Source organism: Girardinichthys multiradiatus, chromosome 12 (genome assembly GCF_021462225.1).
Source record: "Girardinichthys multiradiatus isolate DD_20200921_A chromosome 12, DD_fGirMul_XY1, whole genome shotgun sequence".
In the NCBI taxonomy this organism is placed as follows: domain Eukaryota; kingdom Metazoa; phylum Chordata; class Actinopteri; order Cyprinodontiformes; family Goodeidae; genus Girardinichthys; species Girardinichthys multiradiatus.
In genome coordinates this window covers 11,087,249-11,114,490 of record NC_061805.1, presented here as the reverse complement: position 1 = coordinate 11,114,490, position 27,242 = coordinate 11,087,249, and the positions used below count along the sequence as shown (strand labels likewise).

The 27,242-nt window shown below is 41.5% G+C and overlaps 1 protein-coding gene across 1 annotated transcript; it reads right to left on the bottom strand.

Moving 5' to 3' along the window:
- Positions 1-401: 401 nt before the first annotated feature.
- atp2a2a (ATPase sarcoplasmic/endoplasmic reticulum Ca2+ transporting 2a) lies at positions 402-27,242 on the bottom strand. The gene is made up of 20 exons (XM_047381417.1): positions 26,651-27,242; positions 25,817-25,834; positions 25,654-25,736; positions 22,194-22,298; positions 19,894-20,032; positions 13,781-13,861; positions 13,026-13,111; positions 12,422-12,886; positions 9,774-9,862; positions 9,577-9,679; positions 9,329-9,460; positions 9,131-9,250; positions 8,824-9,042; positions 8,388-8,723; positions 8,038-8,258; positions 7,044-7,246; positions 6,820-6,905; positions 6,601-6,734; positions 6,382-6,499; positions 402-4,222 (listed from the first exon to the last, which is right to left on the bottom strand). Exons 1-20 carry the CDS (start codon positions 26,766-26,768, stop codon positions 3,953-3,955), a joined length of 3,126 nt encoding a protein of 1,041 aa, XP_047237373.1. The 5' UTR covers positions 26,769-27,242; the 3' UTR covers positions 402-3,952.

Sequence of the window (27,242 nt, the reverse complement as noted above, 5' to 3'; positions counted from 1 at the left end):
TGTGTGCATGGTTGTCTGTCCTGCGTGTCTACGTTTCCCTGTGATCGGCTGGCGACCCGTCCAGGGCAGACCCTGCCCAGTGACAGCTGGAGATAGGCACCGGCCCTTCCACAGCCCATGAGCATGCAGTTATAGATGATGGATGGAGACTGAGATGATTTTTGAATTAAAGATATCATCATTTAGCTTAATAATTCATGACTGACCATTTATAAATCTTATCCATTCACTACAGTTACTGGAATAACAGTGGTAGGAAGTGAACTGTTTTTTACCTCCAAAAGAAATGTCAAAAGAGCCTTTAGCAGCCAGCTAATTGATAAATATATGTTTGCACCTCTATCTTAATAGAAAGCAAGAGCCACTGTTGTGTTTTGAAAAAAACACCAGGACAAACAGTGTAAATTCCTCATGTATGACACTTTTATTTACCTGAAACGGTTCATGGGAAACATAGTACAATTATCTGAAAATACAGTACAGCAGTTTGGCAACAAAATGCCAGTGGAGGTACTGCCTGACTTACTTACAGTTAAACATATGCACCACTGCACATCCGCCTTCCCAGATATGGCAAAATATCCTCCAAACATGTTGCACATCTCAGTGCAAAGCAAAGAACAAAGAAAAAAAAAAAAGCTAAGTTTTGTTTTCAAATATCGCATAAAAGTATTTCCTTAGAAAAAAAAATTAACAGATTTTTAAGCTTCATAACATTTGTACTCTTCGATGGACTTGCGACCTGTCCAGGGTGTACCCCGCCTCTCGCCCATAGTCTGCTGGAGATAGACACCAGCTTCCCCGCGACCCACTATGGAATAAGCGGTAAAAAATGACTGACTGACTGACATTTGTACTATCTGACGAATGTCTAATAGATGTGTTTACTAATACTACACACTGTTCATTAGAAGGTTCTGATAAAACAGCTGACTGAGCAGACATGCAGCAGGAAGAAATGAATGACCTGCACAGTGTATTATATTAGCCTACAAAGATGGAGGGATAAATGTTTAATCCAAGGCTCCTCATGCAGGAAGGACAACAAACTGGGACTGACTGGGATAGACATTCATTTACTGCGTTTCTAAAATGTTGGATAAACTTAACGAGCCCCCTGTCACAGGATCACATCGCAGCATGCAGCTCTTTGCAAAGATGTGCTGCTCAAAACACACATGCACACAAAACAAAACCCAATGATTCTGAAAAAGAAAATGCAGCGGTTGAGCCTACTTGTCCTTTCCTGTAAAAAACAAAAACAAAGAGAAAGACAGGAAGAAAGAAATCAGATGGCAGAAATCATGTGCAAGAATATCTGACAAGAAAATCATCACGATGGGACTGAAGCGGGTCACAACAAAACACAAGCCTTATTAAATGATAATAAAAGGTTATATCCTGTAATAGTGTATGGGCACTTGTTTCTGCCAGTCTCACAATCAAAAACAAGCAGCACCAGTGACACTAAGCATCAATACATAAACGCTTTCCATTCCTAGTCAGTGTGGCACTGGCACTTGGTGGCACTCTGTTTCTGTACCTTAAAGTGTTTCTGTTAAAGCTTAACAAACATACAGCAGTGATGAGCAGACGCTGGTAGCTGGCATGCAGATTAGAGTGATCTCACCTGTGGAGGACCCGACAGTTAATCTAATCTAGAAACAGAACCAGCGCTGGCGTGAAGTAGGCATGCCTCCAGAGAGGCTACGTCCACACTGTAAGTAAACTAGTGTTGATGTTTACTGCTTTTCCACTTAAACAAATAAAATACACATAGATTCTACTTTGTATTCTATGTACAGATATACATCAGCTGTTTTAGCCTCACGAGTCATTTTTTAACTGTTCATGTTGTGCTCTGCTGATAAGACTTGACGGCTGCTTGGTGCTTTTTTTTTTTTTTTTTTTTTACATATTCAAGTACTGTATGTGCTCGATACTCACGTATTTAGGTCATAACATTATGAACAAAAGAAGACGGAATCTAACGGAAAAAGCTTAAGATAAAAAAAAAAAGTGTTTTCTTCAAGTACACACAGATGCAGAGAAATCTGTTGACACCTTTGGTATAGATATGTACTAAATGTTAAGTTAATGTTTGCTTAATGTTCAGTAAATTCATATTTGACTGTAGTAGCATAATCTTACATTGGATTTTTTTTAAATCCAACCTTTAATTAGAGTACATTTACTCTGAACAATTATTGGCATCCCTGCTTTTAATACTTTGTACAACTCCTTTTTGCTAACAGGACAGCACTTAGTCTTCTCCTGAAACACTTCAAGGTAGGAGTGAACAGAGAGAGGGATCCATCTTTGCACAATCTGTCTAGATTGTCTAGACTTCTCGTTCCTTTCTAATGTTTTTTTGTTCTCAGCTCACCTCATAAGTTATCTATACGATTTAGGTCTGGAGACTGAGGTGGCCAAAGAAGGTCGATTTTACGTCTGATTAAACATTTCTGTGTTGATTTGGCCATTTGTTAATGATCATCATAATGCTTAAGCCTTATTTTCAGTTTTCTGATAGATTGCACCAGGTTTTATTTCCAGTCACCGGGTATATTAGCGTTTGTATGATGCCATAAAACCTAACAAGGTTCTGAAGGCCTTTGGAAGAGAAACAGGCCCACAGCATCACAAATCCACTACCTTACTTAACACAAGTGGGTCTTATATTCTTCCATCCTTTTGTTTCTTGACAAATCCACCTGGAAGAGTTTGCTGTTAGTCTGATCTAAACAAATCGCACCGTTCCAGTTAAAGCCCCAGCAGAGCCTAATGGTTGTCATGGAGACTTAGTGACCCTGACATGGTGAACTCTGGAGCTTTTCTAAAACTTTCTGACTGCCCTGCTCACGGTTTGTGGTGGTAAGTTACATATGGATCCTCACCAGCCCCCAGCCTAGTAGCTAGAAGAAATGGGCCTCTGTGTCACATCATATTCATACGCCAGGGAAACAGAACGTCATGCATTACTAACCAGAATTTAGACATTTATTTATCTAATTAGAATAAATGTAAAGTATAAATGAAAATAATGCTTCAGATACATTCATTCAAAGGGATTGTTTGATTTTGTTAAAAATGTGTTATGAAACCCCCATTGAATAAATGTACTCAGATTAAATCAATTTTTTAAAGCTTTTTAAACACCTTTACCAGGGGTCCCAACTCATTTGTCTGCATCTGTATATTTAACAACAGGCTGTATCAAAGGTTGCTGTTAAACAAACTGGTAAAACATTTTTGTCTTTTTTTTTTTTTACATAAAAACCAGAAAACAATATTTAAATATAAGAAAAGATTAAAATGTGTGAGCATGTGAGTTGCAAAACAAAGTGGTATGTACCTCAACACTTTTAGTGATAACCTTTGAAAGGCTATTTAGATAAATGGGTACTTCTGGTCATAATAACAGCATTGAGGTAGCTGCGCTCTGCCTAGTGCAGAAAATAATGAAGGTGTACAGAGTTCAGAAATAACTGAGATTCATATATCGCAAGACATTGCCCTCATTTTAGTTCTGCACTTTTCAGTTTTTAGAATCACACATGTCCCTCTTCACACACTGAGACTCTTTGTCCCCTTCCTAAAATTACAAAATATTAATAGAAAATAGTGTAAATTATCTGTACAGCTAAACACAAAGCTCCACCATCAGAGGCTCCCCTAACTGGTCACAGTGGTGCTCAAAGAGGGGAGACGCCTGGTAGGAAAATAACAGATGCGCAATCAGTCATTAAAATATGACTAAATACCAGCCCCCTTCAACCCCCACAACCCAAAGAACATATGTATCAGTGGAAATGTAAATAGAACATGTTTGACAGTGGTCAAAGCAGGTGCAAATGTTTACGACGAGTTATTCTTAGTTAATGTAACTGTTAGGTGTGTGTTAATGTCCACTTCACACAGATGTGCAGGAAGGCTAGTGCACTGGAGTCAGTCAGGGCCACAACATGGCGGTCACGTTAGTGTCGGTGCTGTAGATCCACAGCACCAGGGGCAGGGAGATGGCCACAAAGGACCAGGAGATGCCCTCGGTGCATGCAGACAGGGAGCAGCCTCTGCTAGTCGGCTTCTCCAGCTGTTTACCCAGTTCCAAGTAGTTCCTGGCAGAAAACTTCAACAGCTCATCTAGCAGGATAACGGGAAGGGAGATCTTCAGCACCATCATCCACTGGGTTGTGTCCAGAGGAGTGATCTGGAAGATGACCTGGGAGAATATGAAAATATTGGTTTGCAAGAAATAATACAGTGTTGCTGACTCCAACTTTGTTTATCATACATTGTAGTCAAGAGAAAGAAGCAAAAACGTATCAATATTTTTTTTACTCTATTCAGTAGTGAACAAAGAAAGTAAAAATTATATGACTTCATTTGATTTCATCATTCTGTTTTAGCAATGCAAGAAGTGGCCGGCCTGGAACTGACTGGAGATTTTCAGGTATGGACAATGGTTACGATTGAACAACAATAAACCATTTTAAAATGATCAAAGTTGGGGGTTTTTTTTCGGAATTTTTGCTGACTATGCTGAGATTTGATAATAAAAATGTTTCAAGTATTTTGGTGTTGTTTTCAGATGTAAACCCTCTAGTGTATGGGTTGTATGTGAATGCACAACAGAGTACCTGTAAAGAAAATGGACTCCCAGTCTGTGTGTCTTCTGTTAAAGACTGACAACGTTTGGGGCTAATGAATGCTACAGGTAGCTGGGTTTGGCCTTTAACCTATTATCCTCTGCATCAGTGTTGCTCACATTCTGCCTGACATTGTTTCAGGTGAGTAATTAAGACCTATGAACCTTATTGTTGCAAAACGCTGACATAAAGCTTTGGCTTAGATACTTTCTCCATCATTACGGCAGCTGCAGGAGAAACCTTAATGTTCCCCAATAGCAGTGAAAGGTTGAATTCCTCTCAGCTTTGTTTTCCTGTCGCTTTTTAAATCGGGACGGAAGTTAAAAGTCAGCACGTCAAGCTCTGCACATACACGTTTACACGATTTACAACAGCTGTGTTTATTCAGTACAGGTCAGTCCTGAACCGACAGGCCTGCCCTGAAACGTTTCAGTACATATATATGTACCGTTAATATTTTCTTTACGTCATCATTTAGATCACATTTAGATTAGTGCGACGTGGAAGCTGAAGCTAATATCATTTAAAAGAAAAGCTTATGTTAAGTAACTGTAAGACTCAATGATTGAAGTAAAACTTAACCCTGCAATTTATTTTTTACATTTCTTGCACTTATTCTAGTCATAGAAAAGCAACAAAGATCAATTTTCTTATTTTGATGGTTTCATAATTAACTAGATCCTAAACAGCTTCATATACACTTTTTATCTGGGTGCCCAGGTCCAGTTCTCCAGAGCTACCATCCTACAACCTTCAGATGCACACTAGCTCCAACATGCCTGAATCAAATGACTAAATTCCCTCATCAGTCATTCAGCTCTGCAGAGGCCTGGAAAGGAACCCTTAATGTGATTCAGGAGTGCTGGAGAAGGGATGCATCTGAAAGATACAGGACATCAGCTCTCCAAGACTGGACTTGCGCTCCTCTCTTGTTTATGCATTTAAATAAGCTATTTTATGTGTAATTTAACAAAGTTGGAAAATATGAGATATGTGATAATGTTGGTGAATTTTGTAATAATAAACCCCGCAAAGTGAACCATTTATCCTGCAACTGGAAAACAATGAAATGCATGATTTCCACTTAAACAGCATGATTTTATTGACATGTTTGCATCCGGCTCCATCTGTTGTTCTGGCAAACAAACACCTTAGTTCAAGTATCTTAATGACTTTAACAGAACATCTTAATGCCCTGACAACACTTTTGATTGGTTGTAAATGACAGCCTGCGACTTTACAATCAGTAAGTTATGGATTCGCAGACTGGATTACTGAGAGGAATAGTTTAGGGAGAGCTGCGTATCATACAAATTTAAAAACAGATTTTTACAAATAAGTGCAGTCTGTAATAAATCATTCAGGAATGCATATTTTTAAGCATAACAACAAAGAAATTCTGTATTTTAAGAGATGATTACCAAACCTATTATCTCCCAGGACCAAGTAATCTGCGTCTATACCAAATACAGAATCAGGTAAAATATTTTTTTGCATATAACCTTTTCACAAAACGTCAACTTCAAAAATATCAAACTATGCCTTTAAACTAAAGTCATTTAGATCAAAATGGTATCAGCATGTCAAGAACCAAGCTGTAATAACAGCATATGTCCACTAGTGGACAAAAGCTCCATAATGAGTCAGACTGTCCTTTTTAAAAAACAGCTTGTTCAAAATGTTGACAGTTTGAAGATGTTTACCATATAAAACAGGGAGAAAAAGAACTCACAGGTAGAGGCTCCACGTAGAGGATAAGGAAGTGGAGCGACATGGAGAGGCAGATGGCCCCCAGCAGCCAAATGTTCTCCCAGGGAGGCATCCGAACCAGGGATTGGTTCTCTGACAGACTGAAGAGAGAACAGAATGCAAATGTTGTTTCAGTAACGCAGCATGTACTCCTCCTGACTGCAAATGTCCCTCCTTTAATGACAAAGAAAAATCTACCCACCTGTTCAGAGCGTTGCACATCTCTATAGTGACGAGCACAGAGAGGGCCATGGTCATTGGATATGGCGACTCAAACACGTGGCAGTCCAAACCTTCGAATTCAGGGTTGTCAGGGCTGCACTGCAGGAAGTGGCTCTGTGAAGAGAAGGTAAAACAGAATGAGGCTGAAGAGGGGATCTATGAGAAGCTAAAAACGTTATCTCAATGTTGGCACATTTACCAGCTGGTATAAAGTGATCTGTGGTCCATCCTCAGAGACTGTAAACCACCAGGCAGCAGCTCCCACTGTGGCAGCGCCCACATAGCCTGGGAGCAGAGACATCAAAACATCTCCGTAATACAGAACATAAAGAGGGACAAAGCTGCATGAAGGTAGATGGAAGATGGCGCTGTTCTTTTTATTCATATCTTAGTACCAGCTCATTTGTGATTTAATCTGCTAACCTCCAATAGCCAGATATCTGAAAAACAGCCAGCCAGAGATCAAAGGCTCCTTGGCATTGCGAGGAGGCTTCTCCATGATGTCCAGATCCGGTGGGTTGAAGCCAAGGGCGGTGGCAGGAAGGCCGTCTGTCACCAGATTGACCCAGAGCAGCTGAACTGGGATCAGAGCCTCAGGGAAACCCAAAGCCGCAGTCAGGAAGATGCTGTCAGGAGGAAAATCCCTGTCAGCAACAAACTGGAGCAACTCTGAACTCAAAAATGCACTACTTATTTATTACTTGTTAATTACATTCACCCTGATTCACTTTACCTCACAAAATTCTTCCTACCTCTTATGTCTTCCCACATTAGGTCACATTACAACCTCAAACTTGAACGTATTATATTAAGATTTCATGTGACAGACCAACACAAAGTAGTGCATTCAGTTATTGGAAGGAAAGTGATACAAAACAAATCTAAAAACCTAAAACAATCTAAATATAAGAAAACCTGCTAAATATTTCGAACTGGTTCGAGCTTCTCCTTCCAGCAGAGCAATGAATCTAAACATGCCGACAAAGCTACCATGGCATGGTGTAGATCAAAGGATATTAATTTGTTAAAATGGTAAATCCTATTGGGAATCTGTGACAAGACTAGTAAAATGCTGTTAACAGTTGCTTTCGATCTAATCTGAGCTTGAATTATTTTGCAAAGAAGAAAGACCAAACCCTTCAGTCTGTAGAAGGCAAACCTGGCAGAGACTTGGAGTTTTATTATCCTACCACTTCAGGATTATGGACTACTGTGCTTTGGTCTATCACATAACATCCCAATAACATTCACTGAAGTCTGTGGTTGCAACAAATATGAGGAGGTTCAAGGGGGACACAACTATAAAAAACTGTCTAGTTTTATTTAATATAAGCTACTTCTCTCTCTAAACAGAGCTCTGAACAATCAGAGAAGATCAGTAGCTGCGGGGCTTTCATTTGGTCCAGAGGAAACTCACCAGACGACCTCACCCACGTTAGAGGAGATAAGGTATCTGATAAACTGCTTCATGTTATTGTAGATAGCTCTGCCCTCTTCCACGGCAGCCACTATAGAGGAGAAGTTGTCATCCGCAAGGACCATCTCTGAGGCGGACTTGGCCACGGCAGTGCCAGAACCCATTGCAATGCCGATCTCTGCCTTCTTCAGAGCAGGAGCATCGTTCACTCCATCTCCTGTCTGAAGACAAACATGTTAAAGAGAGCAGATAACTGTGAGACCCTGTAACACCAGCAAAATCAACACAATGACCTATATAAAGAAAAGGCCTGCAGGTGTATCAGGGACTTGCTTCCTAAGCCTGCTTACCATGGCTGTTATTTCATCAAATCCTTGCAGGAACTCCACGATCTTGGACTTGTGGGAGGGCTCGACACGGGCAAAGCACCGAGCTTTGGTCACGGCCTCCCGCTGAGCGTAGGGTGACAGTTCATCAAACTCCCGTCCGGTGAAGGCCATGTGCTCTATATCGTCATCCTCCATCAGGATGCCGATGCGCCGGCAAATGGCCACAGCTGTGCCTTTGTTGTCGCCCGTGATCATGATGACCCGAATGCCAGCCTGGCGGCACAGCTTGATGGACGCGGCCACCTCCTGCCTGGGTGGGTCCAGCATGCCAACACAGCCAACGAAGGTGAGGTCGGACTGGAGGCAGAAACAGAGACAAAGAGGTAAATGAGTGTCAGAGGATTTGGGTTTAAACTACTATTAAAAAAGCTAATGAGTGAAAATGGTAAATATTCACCTCATATTCTGTGAACTTAGCGGTGTCGGACAGTATCATGTCCTCTATTTTAGGAGGGCTGTCTCGTGTGGCCAGAGCCAAACACCTCAGTGTGTCCCGACCTGTTCCATACTCGCGAATAACAGACATGATCATTTCCTTGATGCCTTGTGTTAGCGGGACTTTAGTGTTGCCCACTCGCACGTGAGTGCATCTGTCGATGACTCCTTCAGGGGCCCCCTGTGATGCAGAACAGAGATGCTAAATATTCACACTGACTCCACAACTGCAGACCAAGTCTCATCGCTTTTTTTGTCTTTCTGTCTACCTTTACAAACATCTTGCCCATGGTGGAACGAGACTTGTTCGGGGTGCAGTAGACAGACATTGACTTTCTGTCCCTGGAGAACTCGAGGGTGCACTCCTTCTTCATCAGCTGTTTGATCACCTGATGCAATAAAAGCACGGTCAGTGAGAAAACCTGCTGAGTCAGCTATGGGTGTGCGGAGAGGCGGCTGTCACTCACCGAGTTGCAAGCGTTGGCTCTGTCAATCTTGGACAGGTTGTGGACTTCTGTGTCAAAGACATTCATCTTCTCCACCAGACAAGTCAGCGCCGTCTCCGTGGCTTCGCCGACCTTCTCATACACACCCTTCACCTGAGGAATCCAACACAATCCAACTCACTTATATTTCTCCTTGTCATCCCGATAATCTACTAACCACATGCTCCTTGAATCATATGACAGTGCAAGACGAAGCCAGTTGTGCCTACCTCGTTGAAGTCCAGGGAGGAGTCATTACACAGGGCACAGATGGTGGCCAGTTCAACCAGACCATCATACTGGGAGGATTTCACTTGTTTGCTGTCCTGGTACCTGTGAAGAGGGTTCTTGGTCTGAGATGTGTTTGTGCAAATCTTCATTCCCAAACATAGTTGATCTGTCACCTGGATTGGTTCATTATACTCACACTTCTCCTTCAGGGGCGTAGGTTGAACCTGTGATGGTGAATTCTGACAGAGAGCAGCTTTCGCCTTCTGCTTTGTTGAGTATGAACATCTAAATATCCAAAGAGTCAATAGAACAGAGATGAAGAATGATCTTTGTTTCCCAAAAGCAGATATGAATTTGTCATTGCCATGTTTCAGTCAACTGTTTTTTTACTAACACAGCAGAGGGCAGCACAAAGCCCAGAAACACCTGGCGAATCAAGTAAGTGAATGCGTCGTTAGGGCAGTGAGCAGCCTGCAGTACTACAAAGTGTGTCTCTGATAGTTCCAGGCTTAGTGTCTCTCTGCTTTACGAGAGAAGCTAGTGTTTCTTTGCAAAAGTAAACACAGGAGAATGCCAGGAGGCCAGCAGAAAGAGTAAATCTGGGACCAAGAGGAAGCGATCACAGTGCCAGGCCTGGTTGTTTCCTCCAGGAACGCACATCAACACTGGCTACAGGGAGAAAACGATTGATAAGAATAAGATTTTCCTCCTTATTCTATTAACTAAACGTGAAATCCCAATAAAAACTATCGTTGCAGGATCTTAACCTAGCCACTGGGATGGATCTGGTAAAGCAGATGCACTACAAGTAGAGATGCCCGATAGACAAAATTAGCAGATGTTCACCCCTGACAGCTGACTGGCCTTTGGAAAAATGTTCTCTGATCAGTGAACACCTAAATGTTACCAGTTCAAGCTAATAACAACACTATGTGAAGCAGTTGTTAGTGTAAGAAGAGGACTGTGTAGCTATTTTCAGTATCAGTGCGTCGTTTTAAAACGAAGCCAGAGAAATCACAGAGGTGTACGAAGCCATTTCAAAGGAACATGATGTAATGGAAGCACGTCAACGTCTCATTCAGGCTCCAACAACTGAGAGCTAGACTCAGGCAGGTTCTGGTCATTTACTTGACTTACTCGTGTACAAAGAGTTATTGTTCACCAAAGGATATCAGATTTGTACCTGGTAAGGATCTACATTCTCTCACACACAGACTGATGTTTACAGTTAGTAATGCTAACCATGCTAATCACTAATACAGGATGCTTAAACCAGTTTAGCTCCATCATGATTTTGCCTGTGTTTTAATAGAGTCAAACCCTGTTTTCCAGCAACAACTCTCTCTCTCACACAGTGTGACGTTGCCTCTGCTGCTTATGTAAATAATTAATGGCTGCACATGTAAGGAAGACTAGAAAAGAATACTTTCAACCCTGTTATTTATAGGGAAATCAGTATTAAAAGCTTTAAAAAAAAAAACTAGGTCGTAAAGCAATCCGAATTCTCTGATCAGTGTGTATCTAACTACTAGCGTGCATAAAAAACAACAAACAGATTTAGGTCGTCTTCTTGGAAGAAACTAGAAGATAAAACCAGTAGACAGGTTTATAGACTTCTACCCATCAACCCACACTGTGATAACCTACAGTGCAGATGTTGTCTCTTTTATGTTGTCTGATTTATGTAGAGATGCACCAATCAATCCACCCACGATCAAAATGGGTCAAGTTTTTTAATTGATTGGTTCTGATTTGTGATTGGCAGGTGGAATACAGAAAAGCAGGTTATTATCCCTATTCATTAATTGCATCCAACTCCCATTATTTATAGCCGATAAAAGCATCAACCAACAGCATTTGGATTGATTCACTTTTTTAGTTTTATAAAAATCATATAAAGGTTACAAGACATCCTTTGATGAATGCATGGAGATAATCTTGCAATCTGTTATCTTATGTTGGATTCTAAACTACTACTTCTATCAAGGAACCTGCACCACGTTTGTTCTGTTTTTATTATAGTCCTTAGAAAAAGAAAACTAATCAGCAGGTCAGACCTCACCGAAAACCAGAAATCGATACCAGGAAAAGCCTGACCAGTGCATCTCTAATTCGAGCATTTCCAGTACAACGTGCTTCCTAGTAACAGCTATCTACAATACAAAAGTGGGATATTAAAACTGTAAAGAAAGGGGATTAATCTACTGCTTTTTCATAATGCATGGTCAAGTAGCTGTGTGGTGTTGCTGATTAATACAGAGATAAAAAGAAAGCACAGACTGGCTGGCTTGCTACTTTGTGACGCAATGTCAGTTATGCAACAGCAGCAGCACTGCAAGTCCTCAGCTCCATGTAGATAAGAGAGGCAGCAGCACATTATATGCTAGTTAAAACCTGGATACCTGATAATAAAGAAAACAGTCTTAATTTTGACACCGTGCTCAGGCTGCAGGCAGGGAGTACAAAGACGAAAAAGCACTGATGAGAGAACTGCTTAGTAATGCACAAAGAGTGTGTGTGTGTGTGTTCTTGTACTTGTTGCTGAGTGAGAACCATTTTTCGTATTTTTATCGCAAAGTGAGGACATTTTGACAAAGTGAGGACATGTTCCTGGTCCTCACTTTTTCAAATTCCGTTCTTGGGACAGGGGTTAGGTTTAGGACTAGGGTATGAATTGAGTTATTGTTAGGGTTAGGGTTAGGTATTAACTGGTTAGGGTTAGTGTTAGGGTCAGGGTTAAGCACTAAAAATCAAGGAAAATGAGTGGAAGTCAATGGAAGTAACCAAAAGTCCTCATAAAGATAGTAAAACACGGATGTGTGTGTGTGTTTCTGTGAGACTCACTCTGCAGACAGACATCTGGTTGGTGGTCAAAGTACCAGTTTTGTCAGAGCAGATGACAGAGGTGCAGCCCAGGGTCTCCACAGAGGGCAGGCTGCGGACAATAGCATTCTTCTTGGCCATGCGCCGGGTACCCAGAGCTAGGCAGGTAGTGATCACAGCAGGAAGACCCTCAGGAATGGCGGCAACAGCCAGAGCCACGGCAATCTTAAAGTAATAGACTGCTCCACGGATCCAGGAACCGCCATGAACGGGGTCGTTGAAGTGGCCGATGTTGATGATCCACACGGCAATGCAGATGAGGGAAATGACTTTGGACAGCTGCTGACCGAATTCATCCAGCTTCTGCTGCAGAGGCGTCTTCTCCTGTTCCGTGGCCGCCATCTCGTCACGGATCTTACCGATTTCTGTGTTTACACCTGTGGCCACGACCACACCCACAGCCTTCCCCGCAGCAATGTTGGTACCCTGAAACAGCAAGTCACACAAAGGTTTGGTCAAAGGCGCCTGATAGCATTACACACACCTTGAAATAACAAAAGAAAACTACAAATAAATGACGTTTTTACAAGAATGTTTGAAAGAAAGTGGGTAGATTTATTCTTACAGAAAAGAGCATGTTCTTCTTGTCTTGATTGACTGCTCGAGGGTCAGGGACGGGATCAGTGTGTTTGATGACAGACACAGATTCACCTATGAGAACAACACACACCATCGGGTCAAATCATCTTTAACCTGTCAGGGGATTCTGATTTTACAGCCAGCCATCTTTTAAAGAGCCCACCCGTGTGCAATTATTCATTTAGTTTCCAAAGGAATGTTTTAATTTATGCTGAAAATTTTTAGAATTGACCATCCTATAATCAGTTCTAACTACCTTGATACAAGGGGTTGTTTTCAGTATCGATGCATCCCGTGGCTTTAAAAACATCCAACTGCTTCTATAGGGTAAAATCCTTCTAATAAAAAGCTAGAGCCAGAATAAATGGAGATTTACCTGACAGAATGGATCATCGCGTAATCCAGCGATCCCCACCCTGTTGCTGTGCACTGTTGGTCTGCTAGCTAAAAGAAGGTTACTATGAAATGAAGAAACTGGATTTGTGTGTGAATAGCATAAAACTGTGGTATTTTTCCTCAAAGGTCGTCATACTGTGGGATTTTATACTGATCCACGCCTACTTGTCACCCAATTGTTCTGTCGTGAAGCGGTTAATGAACTGATCTGTAATCAGTTGTAACTGCAAGTGACTGACCCTTAAAAATGCTGAATGTCAGACAAAAATAAGTTTGTAATAAAAAATAACAGTGCTGAATAAAAAGGTACAGAAAAGAGTTTGTCTGGGATGTTGTCAGTCTCACCTGTCAGAATGGACTGGTCTACCCTCAGAGTTGTTGACTTGATTGAACAGATGCGGATGTCTGCAGGTACCTTGTCTCCAACTACAACCAAACATGGTCCCAATTAGGGAAAGTGCACAAACAAACTAGACTAGAAGACAGAAACACAATCAGAACATTGACTTCACATGGATTCATAGATGACTGGTGCTCCTTTAGCAGTTGCAACCTCTCAACTCAGGAGGCTTTGTTAGGCAAGTACACACACGTGTTCCTGGTGAGAGCTGTCTTTGTGTATCTTGGCCAAATGAAGGCTAAGCAAATGAGATGTCTGTTTTGTGAAGGCAGTTACACAGGATTAGTGTAAACTGAAATGATAAAGTGCAGCTCATTACAAAATGTTTGCTGTGCCACCCAGCAGGAAAACATTGCAGCAATCACTATCAGGAAAAGAGAAGGAGAACCAAAACAAAAAGAGGAAATGAAAGACTTGTGAGCCATAAAAGGCCTGTCTCAAAGGAAAAGGCCAATTTTGAGGCAATGGAATTGCTGTGACCCAATTCAAGATCCTAATGGTACATAAAAGGGGATAGAAACTGGGGAACTGGTTCATGGTATGGCACAGTTCCATAGGCAAAATCCACATATAGACCAAGCAATTAAAATGTTTTTAACTGTGTCACAATGTTATAAAAGACTCACAAGAATAGTATGATTAGAATTAAAGCAACAACACGGGCTTGTTAAATATCTAATGTTATAACACAATTTAGGGTCGAAACTGCAGCTCCTGCGCCAGAAATCTTTTTAAAACCTGCTTGATTAAAAGAGGACATGTTCTGGAAATCACTGCTGCTTAGGGGTCTGTACGTAGTCCCCTCCGGCTCAACTGCTCAGAAAAAAAACACAGCCGTCATTTTATTGTGCAGAAGAAGTTTTAAACGTTTAAATTTGAGGGTGGAAAGAACTGTAAAGTACTGATAGCTACACATAGACCCAGACCCATCATCTCTATAAACTGGCTTTGCTTTTCTAGGCAATAAATCCTCATAATTCACAGAGTTTTAGAGAATGATCCAAGACACCTCCATCAGTGCTTGTTTGATGGTTTTACATCCCAGCTGAGAAACCAGCATATTGCTTGAAATGTCAGTGTCCTATTTGTTGCTAAATGTACACAGGTTCGTTGAGATTGGATGGAGGAGCTTCTGTGAACATCAACTTTCAAGCCTCAGCATAGATTCTCAATTGGATTTAGGTCTAAACTTTGACTGGGCCATTCAAACACATGCGTTGATCTAAACCGCAACATTGTAGCTATGGCTGGATGTTCCGCCCCAGTATCGAGTCTCCTGCAGCCTCTAAAATATTCTCAGCCAATGTTGCAGTGGATTTACCTCCATCCATCCTCCCATTAACTTAGAGCAGCTTCCCTGTAGGTGTTGAAAAAAGCTTGGCAGGTTTGCATTTGTCCCATACGCTTTTCATGTTACAATGATGGATTAAACAGAGCTTAGTAAGATGTTCAAAGCTTGGGATATTGTTTTATAACCTACCTTGGCTCTAAACATCTCCACATCGTTCTCCCTGATCTGTCTTCTGTGCTCCTTAATCTTCCTGATGCTGTTTGTTCTCTAATCTTCTCTAACAGACCTGTGAGGCCTTTGGTTGCATTTCATTTAGGGCCAACAGAAAGGGGACTGAATGGAAACATGTCACACATTTTTATTTCAAAACATTTTGTAAACCATGTGTCACTTCTTTCTACTATAGTATAATGTCCACTTTATGTTGGCCTATCACATAAAACACCAATTTAATATAGTGAAGTCTGTGGCTGTAATGTGACAAAATGTGAAAAGGTTTAAGGAGTATGAAGACTTTTACGAAGCACTGTATGTAACAGAGGAAAACAGTGACTGGCAAGTTGAATGGACCCCACTAGTTGTGTAGTTAGATCAGCATTCCTTTCTTCAGTGCAACCCTTTCGTCGACTGAGAGTGGTTCACACTGTGCCTTACAGGCTGCCTTCATTACCAGAGGGCAGAGTGGGGAAATTCAGGCTCTGCCTGTATCTGTTATTTAATTTCTATGTTTTAGATCACAGGAGCAAAACTTACAAATACATCTCACATAGATGACCATGAAAACAGGAAGTGTTACTTCCTACATCTTTACTTTTGAGGGTAAAACACCATCTCAGTTGGAGCATTCGTAGCTTTTTATTGCACACAATAAAAGTCATGCTCCCTGTTAAAAATCTGTGACTCTTTTAAAAGCTGGAAGTGTCCAGAATGTCCCACTGCAGACCTGCATTGACGAAGCATGTGTATATCCTCTGTCCTTCTATGTTAACATCCTCTTTGGTTGCTGTCCAAGCATCTTCTCAGGCACGACTGCTGTTTTACATCTGCCTGTCAAGTGCCAACGCCTCTCAACGTCCACCGATTGCAGACATTTTTCACTGAATTGACTTCACACCTGGCAATGCATTAAACCCAGTCCGACTCCCAAAGGTGCCTTTTAAACAGACCTTTAAATAGCAGGTGAGGCAAGGACTGAGCCCAAGCTTCCAGCTTTGAGTGGCAGTTGCACCTGGTGTTTTTTAGGGGACAGCAGTCCAAGCTTTCTCAGAGACAGCCTGAAGGCTCCATGTGCTGATGGCAGCTGAACAAAGACCGGCATCCTGTCACGTTGAGTGGGTCGTCTCACATCAACAGGCTTCCCAACAAATCTCCTACTGATTAAGTCATCAGCTCCATTTATATGTGTGCAAATACTTAATGCAAATCCATAAATCAACAGCCTATAACCTTTCATTGCTTGCTACCATTAACATTTTTCCCTTGCAAATACAAATGAGAAATCAATAAAGAGAGAAAGAAAGTGAGGAGACCTAATTAACGGTTCTGTGCATGCAAATGTGTTGTTTACTTCTTTGTACAAGTTCCTTTAACTGTGACCATTTAGCCACGACTCCGGACACAGGTATCCGTTTCCCCTGGCAACAGCGTTAGCACAAGAATGATTAGTTAGCAGCTGATGGGACAGATAAATCAATATTTAACAGGTCACTAGCTTCTTGGCTTCCTGTTGTTTGAGGCTGTCACCAATGTAAACATGTTAGCTTTAATAGAGAGTTGGTCCCCACCTACTCTCCGGCTTATAAGAGCATCATCTCCACATCGTCTTCTAAGATCTCCATGTTTTCAGTGTCATAAATCAGCAGCAACAGCAGATAGCCTCTAAAGGCAGGACAACGCTGGTTCTGGTCCCACAGCAACTAAACTGATCCAAGAGTTCAACTCCAGCCAAGTAAACCTGCAGGTGTATCAGAGCATACCTGAAACTACAAACACATGTAACACGGTATACACACTTTGATCATGTCTGTCACTGATCTCCCAGGATCAACCACTGTGCTGGTTTTCTAAAAGCACATCATCTTTCTAAAGTATTCATACACCTTGAACTTTTTTTTTTTTTTTTACATTTTGTAACATACAACCACAAACGTCATGTATTTTACTCAGATTTTATGTGATAGACCAACACAAAGTAGTGCACACTTATATTATTATTATTGTAAATTACACCCAGGGAGACATTTTGCTAGTTTGGAACTAACTGAAGGATGTTTCTCCTTCCATTTCACAGATATGTGCTACTTTTTCTTGGTCTACTGCAAAAAATGTCTTTAAAAAAATAAAAACTCAAAGTAGTGGGCGGAAGATGACATAAAACTACAGAACTCAATTTAAAGTTTATTAAAAAATATCTAAATTAGTTGCAGCCACAGAAAACATCCGCAGGCCGGAGGTTTGCATTCCTCTCATGTCCCAAGTCCAGCCCTCTCAGTTGGGGCTTCTCACTTCAGACTGACATCTCAACGTCTCATCTATAACCAGAGAGCATAGCACGGATTCCCAGCAGTCACCGCTAAAACAGAAGAGTTAACAAGGCTAGAGCAGGGGACTCGTTGTGATAAGAATCTGTATAGACCTAAATGCCTGTGCTATCATTAGAGGATTCTGCAGTAAGTACATTACATTCATGTAGAGTAAATGTTAAACACGGTGTAAACTGGTCAGCCTAAATGAACCTCTCCGTCTGCACCTCTGATTGTCCGAGTTTGTGTTTCTAAAGTCTGTGTTCCCGGATGGCTAAATGGGAGCGTTTCTGTCTTGCTGACAAGGGTGAACCTTTTGCCAAAACACCGTCTCTCAGTGACGACGGACACTTGCCAGGCCACAGTAAATGCCACTACTCTCCACGGTGTCTGGAATCTCAGTGGCGGGTGCTGATGGGTACAGTAGCAGTAGTGTAGAGAGCACAGCAGGGTGGGACGGTTATCTGCAGAAGCACTTCCCTATAAGGTCATCTCTCTCTCTCTCTCTGTCTCGAGTAGAATAGGAGCAGGACTCATAATGTGACTCCACAGCAAGCTCTGATGCTCTGAGAACATCAAAATTTACAAGCCTTCAAGACCAAACAGAAAACTGGCAGCTGTTATGACAAGGATTTAAATCCAAATAGAGCTTGTAAACAAACTTTATTAGCCAGTGTCATAAAACTATCTGATTATTTTTATGGCAGTAAATCCATAAATAATCATTCCTGACATAAAACGAGAAAAAAAAAGGAATGCAGCTGATACGATTACCAATTTTGTTGTGGAAATGAATTAAACAAAACACCATCAGTTCACATTGATCAGGGTTGAGTTAAAACTGCAACAGTAGGGCTGTGATCAGGCAAATTTACCAGCTAAAAACAGCAGCAGATAGCTGCAGAACTGGCTTCCAGCTATTCTTCCCACAGTGGAGGAACCCACAGAGGACTCATCTCTGTGTCCTCTATCACAGCTCAGCAGCCACCCGGCCAGCTTCTGCGTCATCACACTCCGCCTCTACGTGCCACGGGTCACTTTGAAGCTCGGGGAAAATAGCCTACCAGGAGCCATTGTAACAGATATGTGGAGGATTTAGAAAGCACAAACAGCTGATGAGCTTGTCCTGACCACAGGATAAAACGTCCCCTTTTTGCTGCCTGCTGGGATGCTCTTTTTAAGAAAACTTCCTGCTGGTGGCATCAAGGCATCTTACCGCTTTCAATCAAGAGCTCCTGCAGGAGGAGAGCGCATCCCACTCACGAGTTTCTCCTCAAGCCTGAGCCAAACATTTAAGCTGTCCTTGGTCAGTTTCTTATCAACAGAGAAAATCCCAAACATTAAGATTAGGACTAATAATGAAACTCAGTTTGTCCTTGTCAAGGTTACCATGAAGTCCCACTGTAGCAATGTTCCATGATCAGGAGGGGCAGGCAACGCACAGGGTGGGACCAGACACCTGTCATTTTCACGACTGTCAGAGCCTCTATTAATACAGCTTTCCATAATCTAAACAGCCAAAGATGGCTAAAAATAAACCCCCCAGCTATGCACACAAACTCTAAGCATCACTTCTATGGCTTAAGGTCAAACTGAGTATCGAGATAAAGCTAGAGTTCCTAAGGACCCCAGCATTCCCCGGCACCCCAGTTTCCGCTCATCCCTCTGCCGAATTATATAAGCGAGTGGGCACTTTCAAAACCTAAGCTCTACATCCAGAGGATTTCTAGCTGCTGAATTACCCCAGCGCTCAATTCATCGACAGCATGGTGGGAAACTTCTGCGTCGGGAGGATGCAGGAGATAAATTTAAACTAGGTTTGTGTGGACAATAGAAGCAAAAAGATAAGTGGATCTTCATTTATTTGTACCCATTCCTTAGAGATAATAGGTGAATAGGAACATCTCAAAATACATCCCCTTTGGAGAGTGAGTCACCTCTGCAGTGGCTCTTGGGGATGGAGAGGTTTGAGCTTGTGCTAAATGGAAATCGTGACCATTGTGGAATTATAGGCTTTATCTGCAGCAGAGCCAAGTAAGTTCAGGAACTATCATTTGAAAAGGTCTCTGTCCTAATATCTAGAAAAAGCATCTAATATAAAATATCCACTCTTTCACGGACCAACCAGTGGTTTTGGTCAACCTCAAGTAGTTCTAAATCTTGCCCAAATTACATCGTTATATGGCTTTTACAAGAAAGCAAGTCTAGCATTTGTAAGCAGAGCGCGAAATGCAGGAAAACCTACCAGCCACTTCCACAATGTCACCCGGTACGATGTCTCTGGCCTTGATCCTCTGCACAGTTTTTCTGTCCTGCCGGTACACCTTCCCCATCTCGGGCTCATACTCTTTCAGAGCCTCGATGGCATCCTCAGCGTTGCGTTCCTGGTGAGGAAGACACGAGTTTGGTTCAACGTCTGGATTTGCTCTAATGTGAGCCACATCAGCAGCTGCAGTGCCATGCAAAAATGGCCATATCTGTTGGATTTCTTCATCATTTTGGATAATTCTACTTAAACACAAACTTTCAATTTATTTCATTAGGATTGTATGTCATAGACCAACGTGGTAGTGCATAATTGTAACGTAGATTGGAAAATAATACCTGGTTTGCAACATTTTCAGAACATCATAATCAGGTAACTGTCATTTTTATGCAGCCCCTTCTACTCTGATACCCCTAAATAAGATCCCGTACACTCTCATCTACTACAGAAGTTGCCTGATGAGTAGATGGAGTCAACATATGTGGAATTTAATCTCAGTATAAATCCAGCTGTTCTGTGAAGGCCTCAGAGGTTTGTTGTGGAACATTAGAGAACAAACAATATCATGAAGACCATGGAACAACAAAGTTGTAAGCAGTAGGTTAATCAAACAATATCTCAAGCTTTGAACATCGAGCACTGTTCAAATGAAAACAGTGCCGCCCACATAAACTGACAGGCCACGTCAGAGGAGCATTAATCAGAGAAGCAGCCAGAAGGTCCATGGTAGCTTTGGAGGAAGTGTAGAAATCCACACTTCAGGTGAAACAATCTAACAAGAGGCCAACTTTCAGCCATGTGCCCTTAATGGTAGAATGTGAAAAAGAAAGCCATTATTGAAATAAAGCCATAGGAAGCATCGTCAGAGTTTACCTCAAGGCATGTAGGAGACAGAAAATGTTGAAGAAGGTACTCTGGGCAGAAAAGACAAAAATTTAACTCTTTGGCCTATATGCACATTCCCCTGAATGCATCATTCCCAGTTAAACATGGCGGTGGCAGCATCATGCTGGGGGGATGCTTTTCTTCAGCAGAGATAAGGAAGCTGGTCAGAGTTCATAGGAGCTAAATACAGGGCAACCCTGAAACAAAATCAGTCAGAGGCTGCAGAAGACCTGAGGATTGGGTGAAGGTTCACCTTCACCAGGAGAGCAACAATAATATTTATATAATTATTTGTAAGAAAAACTTGTAAACAAACATTTAAAAACCGTGAATATTTTTCATTCCAGTTCAAAAATATGCATTAATTTGTGTTGGTCTAACACATAAAATCCCAACAGAAAATAACATGACAAACTATGGAGAGGTTCATGGAGTACGAACACTTCTGCGAGGCACTGCAAACATGTGTTCATAATTTAGTTGGTTGCATTTCAGCTTTATATAAATCTTAAAAACCTTTTCCTTTCGTCTTTTCCCAGTTTCCCTTCACCAGAATGTTTTGTCATTTATAAGCCAGGCAAACATCACTCACAATGGCCAGCCCACACATTTATTTTATTCTTCAATATGAAGCCTTCTTTAAAAATAACTTCCAGTACACAGTGTTCACCTACAGTCCTGGTAGAATCTAACTCGAAGATGCAGAACATGACTTAAGACTTTAAAAAGTCCTGCAACAGAATTATATTGGCCCCAATTTAAACCTTTATTTACTTGCACCAGTAGAATCTGGCTTATTATGATGACTGGATTTCACACAGACTTTGCAATATGCTTTAGAGGTGACCTATTATTCTTCCTTTTAAAGATTTGCGATAGGTCTATGAGTTATACAAAGCATGTTAATTCAATTGTTTGCACAAAATAATTCTCTGATAATGAGATTTCACCCCCTTAGTTCCCCCTTTTTTGGGCTCCTTTCAGAATGAGCTGTTTTAGGGCTCATTCACTTTTATGCAAATTAGCTTTAGTTGCTAGTCAGGGGTGGGACTCAGGTAACGTTGCTAGGTGCCAGTGTAGTTGTGACGTCACAATTAAACAGCTTCTAAAAACAGCTTTTCTAGAAAAAAATAAAACAGTCATCAGCCAAAAAAAACAGTGGAATGGGTTTGTTTTGCGTTTGGACTCTTTCTAGAAGCATTAGAGACCCAAATGGAAGTATAAAAATGATCAAAAAGTGAATATTGCATAGTAGGTCCCCTTTAAGTTCTGCTGTAAACTCCCTCAGACAACTCTGCAAAATGCCCAAGTGTTGTCAGTTTTAAAAACCACACAGAGGAGCTGCAAAGTAATTTAAATACAAGGACTTCCCAGGATCTGACACGCTGTCTCACCTGCCACACTCCGACGATGGCGTTGGCTATAAGAATAAGTAAAATGACAAAAGGCTCCACAAACGCTGTGATTGTTTCTTCTCCCTCCTCAAACCAGGCCAGGACCTGAAAGCAATGTGAGAAAACACATTATTATTATTTATATAACTCTAGGAACTCTCTTGGCTTCATCACTGGCTTAAAGTTAAAAGGTATGATTTGTGTTCAGTGTTAAAGCCAAGACAATCCCTCTGTCTGAGTGAAGTACAAGGTTTTATCAGTTGCCACGATCATAACTGAGGACTGTTGGCAAATAAAAGTCCTCGGGGATATTTCTTCAAAATCATATATATCTCCACCTAGCACCATGTTATTAATATGTACATTTTATTTCCAATACCTAGAAATCTGCTCATTTAGTCCTCTGTGTATTTGTTATTACTAAATGCACAGAATTGCTCAACTGTTTTATTTAAAGGGAAAAATCCTCTTCAAAAGCACTGAATGAAACTTGAGTGATGCAAACAGAGCTGAGAAGGTTTTTGGAGTAAAGTAAAATGAAAGAAACACACCAGTTCTAACCCTGATATTATGGGTTTTGCATAAAGAATAGACATGAATCTCTGCCTGAAAAAAAAACAAAAAAAAACAAGCTCATTAAACCCATAAAAACCTGAAGCAGAGACGTATGTGTCATCAGGTCGTTATGAGATAATTAGGTGTTCCAGGAAAAGAAACTGTTCTAAAAGTATCTTGTGCGTCACAAGCTACTGGTTAATCTTCCATAATTTAATGAAACAATTAGTTTTACAAAGTCCTTGCATATCTTACTGCAGAGGATATCAAAGCCATTTATCTAAAGTATCTATATGAATTGACAAAAAATCCCTTCATTGCAATAAAACTGAAATGCAGTGTGTCTAAAAGTCCACTAAACATGTCTGCGTATCTGTGGAGCCCAACAGAGAACAGCAGGCAGTGAAACTAGACGTGGCCTTGTTCCTGCACCCAGCTGCATCAAGGTAATGATGATTTGATTGTGAAACAGATCAAATTTTCCAAGATACTGTTTATACAGTTAAAATATTTTGTTTTTAGGCACTAGTGGCCTTTGTTTTTCACATTTTTTCGAAAGTAAATAGACAGGAAACAGTGTGGAGAGAGAGTGGGAAGGGCATGCAGTAAACATCGAACGGGCCAGGAACCGAACCCGCGACAGCCTGCGTTGAGGACCAAGATCTCGCGTGCCCTTCCACCACCTGTTGCTCTGCACTGCTTGGCAGCAGGCTGAAAGGAGGCCCCGACTCTTTTTTTCCTTTACCATTATATAATCTCCATGAGCTTCACCACGTCACCCACTACAGATATACATCCAGTGTGGGCATTAAGGGCAGCTGGAGCCCATCCGACTGGGCAAAGATATTAATGGTGTTTAGAATGTGAAAGCCTGACACTTGAAATACAATATCTTACCAAATATAGCATCATATAGCAACTGACATTGAGATGATGATTGTGATTCGATATATTGTGAATCTCATGATGTCACATTAGGTGAATCTTGATATGTTTTCAAGGTGCTTTGTGTGGTTTTAAAAAATATTAATGGTCGTAGTCCACCCTATTTATCAGAGTTGCTTTCAACACCATGGAACCGGTGTTCTGGTAATAAGTGTGAACTGAAACCCTCTGTGACGCATCGTCTTTGGCCCTCAGCTCTGGGACATCTTTCCTGAAGACCTGAGGCCAGCTGAGACGTTGGATATTTCTAACAAACCTCATATTCTTATCAATTTCTATTGCATTTGCCATTATTTGGCAATTTATGGATTACCCTGGAAAGCTGGAGTCTTGATGTGATTTTATCTAATTCTGATTTTTCCTCACTACATGATGCATTTCAGTTCCTCATCCTCTATCATATTTCAATCTATTTCTTGTTTTTCTTTACTTATTTTGATCATGTCGACCACGTTGTTATCTGGCTGTCTGTTTTCAACCTCTGTACAGTTTGTGTTACATTTCTGAAAATGATTTAACAAATAAAGTTCCATTGATTCAATATCTTAGCAGCATCAGGAATACGTAGTAGTATGTCAAATGTAAGCTGTTAGATCATTTTATACTCGGCTTGTGCATAAATATCTGGAAACTGTGGTATTTTTCCTCAAGCTTGTAATATGAGAATCTCATAGAGGCTGAAAACATAAATCTGTTGTAGTTTAGTGATGGCATTAAACATGCAAAACAGAAACTCTTGATGAGACAGTTAAGGTCAGTCATCTTAATAATCAGCAACAAAACCACAAAGTAACTAACTCATTTATCTCTAACAGGGAACAAAATATTCTGAGAAGAGAATTAATAAAATATCTTTTAAAACAGGAATTCTTCAGAGATATTCGTCATTTTCTCAGCAAACCAAAATCATCGTAAAATAACTACTGAAAATATTTAGAGAGATGATTCAGGGAAGCAGCTATAGGAGTGGGTCAGCGGTGACATGGAGGTGTGCAGTAGCTGAATGGAGAACCCTCCCACAGAGTGGTGAGAGTCCAAATTTGGTCTGGAGTGGTGCTCTGTTCCCTTGTCAGACAGCAGCCACAGACACCTCTGTATCACCTGACAGACATGGCAAACTACATACCAGCTCACAGGCATACACAGAGGCAGGCTCAGCTATCACCGTGTCCCTCTGCCATCTGCTCATCTGGACTAGAGGCCTTTCCAGCAGCATAAAAAAGAAAGTAGCCTTGCACAAATAAATGCTACAGTGTTAACTATTAATTCCTGCTGTGGATGCATGGCAAAACATGTCTTTAGGCAGTCTAAGTTCATTTGGAAGCACAAATATTATAAAAAGGATTGATCGTGCTTTCTAAGACTATTTTACGCTAAAATATTAACTGGTGTTTACATTATGTGAAAGTGTCATTACATAACTAATGTCCAGTCACTATTGAACATTTATCCATGTAGCACTAAAAGTGAGCAGCCCAGATGAGACGGGCTTGGGTCATTCCCAAGTAGTCATGCTTGGCGTCTCATCAGCACTGGGTGATAGCAACTCAGCGCCACTACTGCTGTTGTCACCATTCCTCAGATGAGCTGTGAGCCATCTCAGCTGTTTGGCTCCTTCCTAAGTGAGTGTAACCTCGCACAGCTATGCAAACCGAAGGCGTTCACACTTCAGCGCTATGCGCCACATTAAACATCGCCTGCCATTCATCACCCTGGATTTATTTAAACCCCCATCAGCTGGTGTGGCTTAATGTAAACATTTGGATGACTGTGGAAGTGAGTTTGTATGGATTCTCAGTTAGTGAATCAGGTTTTCAATTCAGAGGATACAGGATGCAGGACGTGACAAGAAAGTCATTGGAAACATTCACTGTGTGATTTATTCTACCAACCAAAGAAGCAGCAATCCTAAAAAATGTGTACAGGTGAGCCGAATGGTGAAAGTGGGATGTAGACTTACGAAAGATATGCACGCAGCCAGCAGGAGAATTCGAACAAGCAGATCTTCAAACTGTTCTAGGACGAGCTCCCATAAAGATTTCCCTGCAGACAAAGCAAACAGTGAAAAACGATTCATCACAGAACCTTATCAGGAACAACCAATCAGTGGCATGTGCGATTACCTTCCTCTGCTGGTAACTCTGTGGGCAGACACGTGTGAGTTGATCCAGGCATCACCCAGGAAAAAAAAAAGACAACAGTTGTTTAATTGATTTTGTTTTTTGTCAGATAAAGCTTCTTGCATTGTGTTTCATTCATTCTCGTGGTAAAAAGATCTCTGGTCGGCCATTTTACTACAGTCATCGAAGGCTTTCTAGTACGGTAATAATTGAAGATAATTGATATTTTCATGCTACCAACAGTTACATTGCCTTTGATTTTAAACCACTGAGTGTTAAACAATGAGGTAAAAGGCACTGAGATCTCCATTTGTGTAAAGGTCAGGCGGATTTATTATAAAGCAGCTGTTAAAGCCCGGGACAACAGAGATTAACTCTGACACATGATGGTTACTTCAGTGACCCGGGGGTCACTGTTGGGTGCCATTTCCCTGCCAGATCTGCAGGCACAAGAGTTGATGTGTTCAACAATGAGACAATGTTGTCATTATATCACACAGTCCCTTTCAACAGTGCCAGACCTCAGTGTGGCCATGGGTAACACACTCAAAATGTTTACACACGACCTAAAAATGTTATGATACCTTACATAAGCAACGCTCTTACTAATGACTAACTTGTTACTATGGAAATGGTGGGAAACCCTGGAGGTCAGTACTGATGACGTCAGCCAAATTCCCTGTCCGGAGCCGGGTATCACCGATGATGTAGATGACTTTTACCCTCTATACAGGACGCTGAGCGCACGCCGCTCACGTTACAGTAACATGTACACAACGTGTCTCATTCACAGCTCAACGAGCCTCAGTGGTAGGCGAGGAACTAAAACTGTCGTACCGTTTAGGCCCCATTTCTCCTTCTGCCGTTTCACCTCGTCCAGGGAAAGTCCTGTGCTTTCATTGACGCAGAAATAACTGTAAACTTCTTCCACAGTCTTCGTGTGAGTGTTCTCCATGGCGGACGGATCCTTCCGGCTGAGCTTCACCTGATTGACAGTGTGAGGACTGGAGACCCGGTGGCTCTGTCAGTACTTTCGGAGGAATAATGAGTCTGCCAACTGCGAGCTGTGCATTCACTCTCGGTTAGCTGTCCACGGCTGTGTAACCTGTTCCCCCAACCCCTGTTGAGATTATCCTCACAGGAATGACGAATATTTCTTTTCTGTATGAGTGAGCCAAACTTCTCTTTCTTGTCCGGATGAAGGTCAGTGAGAGGGTCCGCTTGTCTCCGCTGTCGGTGTGAAACTGTCTGCGGCAGTGTTCTGTGTTCGGGTCTGCATTCGGTCCAGTCTTCCCGGTGCTGCTTCCTGCCTCACCGTGGCGCAGCTCTCTGTGCTTCCACTCGGTGCTCTCGGTCTGGCTTTATGAAAGCGCCTCACCGCTGCCTCTCTTCCCCGAGCTGCATGTGGACTCGTGTCATTGGAGGAGCG